This window comes from Nicotiana tabacum, chromosome 2 (assembly GCF_000715075.1).
Source record: "Nicotiana tabacum cultivar K326 chromosome 2, ASM71507v2, whole genome shotgun sequence".
NCBI lineage: Eukaryota > Viridiplantae > Streptophyta > Magnoliopsida > Solanales > Solanaceae > Nicotiana > Nicotiana tabacum.
This window is the reverse complement of record NC_134081.1, coordinates 93,180,789-93,190,066: the sequence shown is the minus strand read 5'-3', so window position 1 is coordinate 93,190,066 and position 9,278 is coordinate 93,180,789. Positions and strand designations below refer to the sequence as shown.

The 9,278-nt window shown below is 33.4% G+C and overlaps 1 protein-coding gene across 3 annotated transcripts; it reads left to right on the top strand.

Annotated features, from left to right (window-relative positions):
- Window positions 1–330: 330 nt before the first annotated feature.
- Window positions 331–7,251, top strand: LOC107785205 (polyadenylate-binding protein-interacting protein 9). 3 transcript variants are annotated; one of them, XM_016606545.2, is made up of 10 exons: window positions 331–1,094; window positions 2,390–2,500; window positions 2,586–2,630; window positions 4,136–4,208; window positions 4,289–4,401; window positions 4,542–4,601; window positions 4,807–4,854; window positions 4,938–5,006; window positions 5,564–5,625; window positions 6,886–7,251. In XM_016606545.2, exons 1-10 carry the CDS (start codon window positions 768–770, stop codon window positions 6,941–6,943), a joined length of 966 nt encoding a protein of 321 aa, XP_016462031.1. In that variant the 5' UTR covers window positions 331–767; the 3' UTR covers window positions 6,944–7,251. The 3 variants fall into 3 exon arrangements, with proteins under 3 accessions (XP_016462031.1, XP_016461966.1, XP_016462092.1); XM_016606480.2 differs by having other exon boundaries at window positions 2,387–2,500; XM_016606606.2 differs by lacking the exons at window positions 5,564–5,625; window positions 6,886–7,251 and adding an exon at window positions 5,424–5,554 and having other exon boundaries at window positions 2,387–2,500.
- The last annotated feature ends 2,027 nt before the right edge of the window (window positions 7,252–9,278 follow it).

The following is a 9,278-nucleotide window of genomic DNA, read 5'->3' as shown; positions in this document are numbered from 1 at the left end:
TTCTCTAAATCCGCCACTGCAATTTACATATCTACATTTTCTGCGCAAACACATATATTGCTGTTAAATGCAATAAAAGTTATACTAACTAATTTTAAAATGCTGAACTCACTCTCAACTTCAATTTTGAATAAAAGCTTTTTTACACTATTAATTGGTTTATTAGTACGAATCTAAATTATTCCACCAATATATTTTGAATTTTCTATATGATTAAAACAGAAAAATTCTGTGTTTAAATATCAACAATATTATGCTCATCACTAAAGATTGTGGTGAAGTAATTTGTATGGTTTCATTTTTAATCAAAGCTTCAACTTCAAGTTCTGAGTATAAAATTGCATTTAATATGAAAATTCTATATTTTAAAGCATAAATCAAAATTAATAGAGTCCCAAAGCTGTAAACAATTATCTTCTCTCTTCAAAACGACAGGCAAAACAATGTGAGCTAAAGGCCAAACCCCAAAGCCACCTCTTCTTTGTAATTTCCATAAATCACCTCTCAACATCCACTGATCAGAATTTTGTTACAAAAACCCTTAAAACAGCTTCTCTCTCTTTCATCACCTTCTTTTCTTCCATTTCTGACCTTAACTTTGAGTCGGTTTCACTCTTCACATTTCAAAGATCATCTAAATCTGATCTTTATCTATATCTATTTTTTCACATATAAAGATTGGATTTTTGCACATACTCTTTAATTTATTGTAATTATAGAATTCTGGGTTTATATTTGTTTCAGTAAAGTTTTGAGGTGCATTTTCAATGGCTGCTGATGCACAAGCAGTGATTGAGGCTCCTGCCCTTCAATCAAAATATTCTGATGCTGGTTCTGAAGAATCTGACTTTAATTCCGACGAAAATGTGAATAATTCTGAATCTGTTGTTACACCTAATGGTGCGAAGGACTCATTAAATGCTAAATCGGACTCTTATCAAATGCAACATATTGTTGACATGTTGAAGAAACTCAAGTTGAATCCACTCGCCAAAGAGTTTGTTCCTTCTTATTGTTATAATAATCGTGATCAGATGCTTTTTGTGCCTGCTAATAAGACTCTGGTTGCTGATGCTTTCCCAAATAACAGAAGGGTATTGTTTCCACTCTGAGTCACATTGATTAAGCTGTTGAATTTTTATTTTGTAATTTTTGTTGATCGTTTCATGACTTAGATAATTATTTGCTTCCCTGATTTCACTTGAAAGAATCGCAATTCTGATATATTTGAAGTATTGATGACTGAATTCATAATGAATTTGCTTTAGTCTCTGCTGAAGTGTATTTCAGTTTACAAGTTCTGCTTTTCCAGTCTCTTTTTATTTCCTTATTTATAAAATAATAAAAAAAGTATCTTTCTTGTTTTCTATAATAATATTTTTGTGTTGGATTTTTGTGAGGGTGTCTTTCCATGCATTAATTAGTGGTAAATTTGTTGAATTATGGAAAATACAGTTCGTTTGACAATTTACTAATTTTCCTGGTAAGAAATTTCAGATATGGGAATGTATTTGGAAGCGTCATTTAATCTTACGAGATATATTCGATAATCAGTCTCTCGAATAAGTTGTTGTAAAAGGTTTCATGCTTTGGGCCATTCATCATTTATCAAGGGTAGTTGGTATGAATGTAGAAGCTGGATTTCAAAATTAGATGGACTTGTGGATTCTGAAGCTCTTTTTGTGAAATTGGATTCTTGACTCTCTTTTTAGTAATTAATTGCTGACTTTCCTTTTTTTTAAAATGGAACTTTGAGATTGAGTTAATTATTAGTATCATTGACTTTAGTTGTTAGAGTAGTTGTGGATGCTTAGCTTGTAAAATATCAATGAATGATATTTTTCCATTGTCGTGAGTGAGGTGAATTTGAGGTTTTGATCTAAGTGTTCACTTGTGAGTTGTACCTTTTCATTACTCTGGTTGTTTCAGTGGTACTTGCATACAACATTTTGCTATATGTAGACTAAATATTAGGGAATGAATTGATTTTCGTATAAATTGGATCAAAAGTTTTGGTCTAAAAAGGCTTACCAAATGTGCACAGCCTTCCCTTTGCATCAAAGAGGTTGTTCCATGACTCGAACCCGTGACCCCGGCACAAGTCACCCAAGGAACAACTCTACCATTGCTCCACAGCTCGTTCTCGTTAAAAACTTTCAACTATTCACATAAATTTATTTACTTTCATATAGAGAGTGCATTTTAAGAAAGTTCAACCCTCCATGCTTTTCAACTCAAGGATTGCGTTTCAGACCATAATTAGTTAATTACCATGATTTAATAAATACCCTAGTGTATTGCGAATTGCATTTTGCCGTTCTTGAATTGATTTTGATTGCTCAATTAAGTAATCCGACCCTCACTAATTTTCATTACTATGTTTCAGCAGAGAGGTAACAACTATAACCAGGGCAGAAGGAGAATGAACAATAGAGCTTTTAGGGCTCAAAGGGAAGATAGCATTAGGAGAACAGTCTATGTTTCTGACATCGATCACAATGTAAGTAAGGATGGATGCTCATTAATCTTCTTATTATGTTCTGTTTAGTATTTATATAGTTCCTCTTTCTGACTCTGCCCCACAGGTCACGGAAGAGCGGCTTGCTGCATTATTTAGCGCTTATGGACAAGTAAGTGACTATGCTCTTCTAGACATTGATGTGGTTCGTTATATTAGATATTTGAGTGCTTTAAGTGCAAGGTGGATGCTTCTATTTTGTACTTTGAGAAACCTAAAAGCTATTAATGAATTTAGTTTCATACTTTAGCAGATGAAAGGCCTTGGCTTGGATCGCCTATAAAGTATGTTTGTCGCTCTATTTACAGGATGATGAAATTCCATGACTCGTAAATAATCAATAACCTTTAGACTGTCTAAAATTACAAGTTATCATCAGTACTAATCATTAGGCTGTTTTACACATTAATATCGTCGAGTTATCTTGATCATTGCCATAATGATGCCTAGAGGAGCCGGCTTCAAATTACTGATGAGATGCAGCAACATATCTGTTTTCTGTCTTTGGCAGATGGAGATGTTCTTTTTATTTGTTGCGTGTGGAATTACAAAACAAAAGTAGAAGCCCTAAAGGCAAGTCTGCTAGATGCACATGCAAAACTTAACAGCTTCAACAAAAAACACGTGTTAATTCATATAACAGATATTTTCCATAAACTTGAAGAATAGAAGGTTAATAAGCTGCCAACTTTCATATTCCTTGTAGGTTTACTACTGAATACCAAGGGAACTTCTATCATTGACTTCGAGTTTCACATAATCTTTTTGTTGTTTCACGTAATCTTTCACCTTTACAGAAATCTATACATTAGGAAGACTCTAAAGAAAGTTACAATATCCAGAAGGAAATAGGTAGCTGAATTTTGAACTACAAGGTCCCTAGAGCTCAAAATGACTCTTATCTTTTGCTTGTTACCTCCCTTTTCTTTTCATTCTTTTGGTTTCTGGAATGTGCCAGAAGTTGGAGTTTCCTTATAGATCCTTCTTTCCACTTGCTTTCATGTCATAGTGACGTGCTTAAACTGGTCTTCTACACAGTAGCGAGGTGTCATTGTGCTTATTATGGTTAAGGTTTGCATGAATTAGTGTATGCAAATTTGATGTTTTGTCTCCTAACTTGTGTCATCAGCTCAGGAGTTTGTTTACAGTTTGGTTACGGTTCGTCGCCAATTATATTGTGTGATTTAGGGGGCTTAGGATTTTTTACTTGCATGATCCAATCCATTTCTGGTTTTGTCTTTCCAAAGGTCCCCATCATGAGAATTGATACTCCATACACTCACTTGTACTATTCTTAGTATGGAACAGTCCAAGTAAAAGTTTGATTTGTGTGGAAATTTAGATTAAGTTGTTTGTTGTCAGACTGTGAGGTGTTGGTGAAGGTTGGAGTTTGGACAAAGTCACGATGCTTATATTCCTGTTTGTTATAGTTGAATTTATTTTCAACTTGCCATTTTGATATTAATTGGACTGTTCTGAGATTATTTAAGGCACATCCCCAGTGTGCAGCAGATCTATTTATTTTTGTACTTAATTTGGCTTTGTCTTGGTATTATGAGGTTTCTTTTAAGGAGTGTAATATTGACTGTTTTTGTTTTGGCTGCATTTGCTCTACAGGTTGTTGACTGCAGAGTGTGTGGTGATCCACATTCCCGCCTTCGCTTTGCTTTTGTGGAATTCGCCGATGAATGTAAGTTGGAGTGGCTTGAAGTTTTTCTTAGGACTGCTGAACATTCAGAACTAACTTGTCATATGGAATCATTCCAACAGACTCAGCAAGAGCAGCACTTAGCCTTTGTGGGACGATATTAGGATTCTCTCCTCTGAAGGTTCTACCTTCAAAAACTGCTATTCTACCCGTGAATCCAACATTCCTTCCTAGGGTATGCACAGATCTGTGTTGTTCTGTTAACTTGTATATGGATGATGTGGCAAATAAATCTGTCGTTCTATCTCATGTTATACAAGTAAGGTCATGGAATTAAATGCTTAGTTTTCCATTATGTGTACATTCTATATGCAGTCTGAGGATGAGCGCGAGATGTGTGCCAGGACAGTCTACTGCACAAATATAGATAAGAAGGTATAAATTCTTACCTTTGAAATCTTCTGAAGTTATCATGCTATTTTTAGCACATCTTTTTGTGGGATACCAGTATGTGATGCCCAGTTTATGACAATCTGGCTCAGTTACTTTATTGCTGGTTGTATATTTTATTTTTCCGGTAGTTTCTATTATTGTCATAATCTTCAGAAAGTTCAAATGTATTGTACTCTATCCTGAACAGGTTTCTCAAGCTGATGTCAAGAATTTCTTTGAAACAAGATGTGGTGAGGTTAGTCTGATGTCTGAAACTTCTTATCAAGTTTAAGAATGTTTGCTTAAGAAGTGATGCTGAAGCTGCTCTTCTCTTTACAGGTGTCTCGCCTGAGGCTTTTGGGGGATCAAGTGCATTCTACCCGTATTGCTTTTGTTGAATTTGTTATGGTGAGTTGATTTTCTTTTCCTTTTTCTTTGAATTTTAGTTGGGATATAGAATCAATAACCCATTGTTACCTTCACCCTTACAACAATAACAACCCAGTAAAATCCCACAAGTGGGGTCTGGGGAGGGTAGAGTGTACGCAGACCTTACCCCTACCTCAAGGGGTAGAGAAGCTGTTTCCGATAGACCCTCGGTACCTTCACCCTTATATTTCGATATTTATGCATTCATGTCCCACCTGCATCAAAGAGAAATAGGTGCATTGCATGCACCTATAGATTTTAATGTCCCCCTTATTTAGTTTTGTGCCATGGGATTGTCAACACCATCTTTTTTGTAATTCCTCTGAATGTACTTCTCTTCTTTACTCTGTTATTCTGTGGCAACCTAGCATAATATTTAATATTTTCCTTTTGAAGATCTAAACAGGTGTTGGAATATAATGGAAAAAACAGGAGAAAAAGGAAGTGGAAATAATTCTGACCGCTGAATCTTCTTAAAAACAACAATGTGTATCTAGTAAATTTTGCATGTAAAGAGATACTTAATAAATGTGCAGGCTGAGAGTGCTATATTGGCATTGGACTGTTGTGGACAGATTTTGGGATCCCAACGCATCAGGTACCTTAGTTAGAAGTAACTTTGATTGCAGCTAATATTGCATCTTTGTAAGCTTGGTATGTTGGGTTGTTTTCTTTTCAAGTAGGCACCATACTCATGCATTCTAAGGTTCCCCTTAAACTGCAAAAGCTTTCTTTTCTCTCTTTCTCTGAATGTATACTATGCCATTACGTGCTTTCTGCCTTTCTGTCATCTGAAAATGAACCTCAAAAGTAATGCTAGAGATACGGGCAGTGCATGTGAGATGCTAGACTTGATATCCATCGGTTATTTAGTTTTCTGGGACTTGCTGAGGCAAGGGAATATTTTTGTGTTTGTCCCTTGTTCTAAGTGTGAGTTTATGCACTGTAGTCTTGAGAAATATGGCAGTCCCAGGTGCCTGCTTGTACATACAAGCATTTCAACTGAATTAGTACTCCCTTTGCACAAGGGCGGCTCAGGGGGAGGCTAGTAAAGCCTTTGCTTCAAGCCCCCTAAATTTTTGGGGGCCCCAAATGTTTAATTGTATTATGATTTTATTTTTTCCCAACTTGTTTGGGACTAAGGATTTTATTTTTGCTTATAAAGTATTGAAGTTTGTAGGAAAAAGAAAAAATATAAAATCTTTATAAAAAGGAATGAAAGAAAAGTTGCCCATTATTTAACAGCAGAAATACTTTAGAACCTTGAATTAAACTACTCAAATCTTACTGTCGTTAAATAAAAACTTTTGCAACAAGATCCAACGTAATATATTGCAAACACATAGCTAACATCTTATTAACTGGAATTAGCGCTTACCAATATGAATAATAACATTACTATGAGATATTGTTGTGAACTTAAAGGGTCTTGTAACAATATTATGTTGGGACAAAAAAAGAAGCTCGACACCATTTTTTTTTTCCATATATGTGTTTGTGTATGTGTATATATATATATATAAAATTCTATTAAAAAAGTTTAAGGGCTCTTATTTTATTGAGCAACCCTTGCCTTTGCACTAATAAGAAAGAGCCTTCACTCATGTACCGTTCATACTCTAGCCATAATAACCTTTCCACCCTCTTTGCCAAATTTTATTTTTTATACTTTGCATATGATAGAATTTATTGCCATCGCGCTATACTTTTCTCATTCAGCTATGCATACCATAGGGCTTTGTCTTCAAACTTTCCCCCTTCCCCAGGTGCTCTGCTCTTTAAATAGTTTTTCTTCTACAAGAGGGTATGACATCCTATCTAATGTCTGTTCTAATTTTACAACTTTGTTAATGTCAAGGGTGAGTCCTTCAAAGACACCGGTGAGGCCACGAGTTCCTCGTCCCGCCATGCATTAGTCAATCCTTTGTAGCTCAAGGTCTGGAAAGTGGTCAGCGCAAGCCCTCTTGGAAGACTTGAGATTTCGCGATGGGAAAGGCGAAACAAGCTTTTGTTTCAGTAATTTTCATTTTTCTTTTTCCCCTCTTCATTTTATCCTGCAGTGACTCTTTATCGAAGATATTGTTGATCCTGCTTTAGTTTCAGAAACGTCCCAACCTTTATCTACTTCCAGTTTTCATGTTATTTAATCACTTTTTGGTTGGTGGTTACTGAATATTTGGTTTAAGGCGTAGCAATGCATATGCATGATGCATTTTTTTTCCTAATAAATGGCCATTTGTGCAATTAAAGAATGAAGGCAATCTTTGGTGCCCCTTCAAAAAGTCCATTTTTTGGATGATCATGAGATTAGATGGCAGTCTGCAGTTTTGAGGCCTAAATATCAAGTTACATATGCATAATTTCTGAGGCACAATATCAGTAAAACCGAGATATTTATTTAATTAGTTTAAACTTGCTTATAATAAGTTAAGTTGTCGTCCTCATAAAAAATAAATCCATGGTTAAGTATTTATTTAATTCAAGTAAATATTGATTTAGGTGGCAAGTTTCTTTAATACGTAATTACATTTGAACTAAGACACAATAGGAAAAGGGACTGCTGTGTTTGGCAATCAATAAACTTGGAGTTTGTCAACTTCTCATATTCTAGAAAATGAGGTTTCAGCAAGATGGTTGGACCGCTAGATTTGGTTGGTCTAAAAGGAAACTCAATTAAGATAGTCTCCCGAATATATTTAATTTCAAGCGCTATATTTGATGTATTTTTATTGGGGCTTTCTACAGTTGGACCAAAGACCCTACAATATTTTCAAGTGTAAATTTATGAGTCATCCGATTTTAGTTTACTCTTATTTGTTTGGAGAAAACACCCCATATTATTTTCTGAATTTAGTTTATGAATGGTCTGACTTTTGTTTACTCCTATTTATTTTAATTCTTGCACACGAGTAGTTGAAAGTTAATTGGGTTTTTCCTCAATCTTTGCATAATTAACGGTATTACATGACAAAATATAATACGGCAAATGACCAAATATACCCCTCTACTTTCGAAAATGGTCTAAGAATACTCCTCGTTATACTATTAGGTTATCTATACCCCTTCAGTCATACTTTGGGTTCAAATATACCCCTCATTTAAACGGAGGGACACGTATCATCGTCATGTTGGTCAATTCTAAATATTTTCTAATTAATTAAAAAGACTCATTATCCATACCCGATTTTTTTTTTTTTTTATAAAAACTGAAAAAAACTAAATTGTTTTTTTTTTTTACTAAAAACTGAAAAAAATGAAAATATTTTTTTTCCAGTTTTTACAAAAAAAACTTCTTTAGAAAAACTGAAAAATATTTTCTAAAACAATATTTTTGTAAAAACTGAAAAAAAAAAAAAAACTGAAAAGCAATTTTCTAAAGCAATTAAAAACTGAAAAAAACTGAAATATTTTTAATTAAAAACTGAAAAAAATATATTTGTTTTTTCAATTTATACAAAAACATTGCTTTAGAAAATTATTTTTTTTATTTTTTTTTCAGTTTTTACAAAAATATTGTTTTAGAAAATATTTTTCAGCCTTTTTTAAAGCAGTTTTTTTGTAAAAACTGGAAAAAAAATATTTTCATTTTTTTTAGTTTTTAGTAAAAAAAAAATCAGTTTTTACAAAAAAAAAATGCTTTAGAAAATTGATTTTCAGCTCTTTTTTTTCAGTTTTTTCAAAAACATTGTTTTAGAAAATATTTTTCAGTTTTTTCTAAAGCAGTTTTTTCGTAAAAACTGAAAAAAAAAATATTTTAATTTTTTTTCAGTTTTCAGTAAAAATAATTTCAGTTTTTTCTAGTTTTTACAAAAAAAGACTGCTTTAAAAAATTACTTTTCGGGTATGAGTAATGAGTCTTTTTAATTAATTAGAAGATATTTAGAATTGACCAACAGGACGATGACACATGTCCCTCCGTTTAAATAAAGGGTATATTTGAACCCAAAGTATAACTGCAGGGATATAGATAACCCAATAGTATAACGATGGATATTCTTAGACTACTTTCGAAAGTAGAGGGATATATTTGGCCTTTTTCGAAAGTAAAAAATAGTTATAATATATATTTACCCAATTACTCATAACGAATCACGGAATTAGTTACATACAAGCCCTCTTTACCTGGATTCAAATTGATCTAGAAAGCCAGTGTTATTAATACATCAATGAATTTATTTATTTATTAGTATAGATAGTGTGCTCTCTGACTACATTCCAAGACAAGCTCCTTTAAATCCTACAATTTCAAGA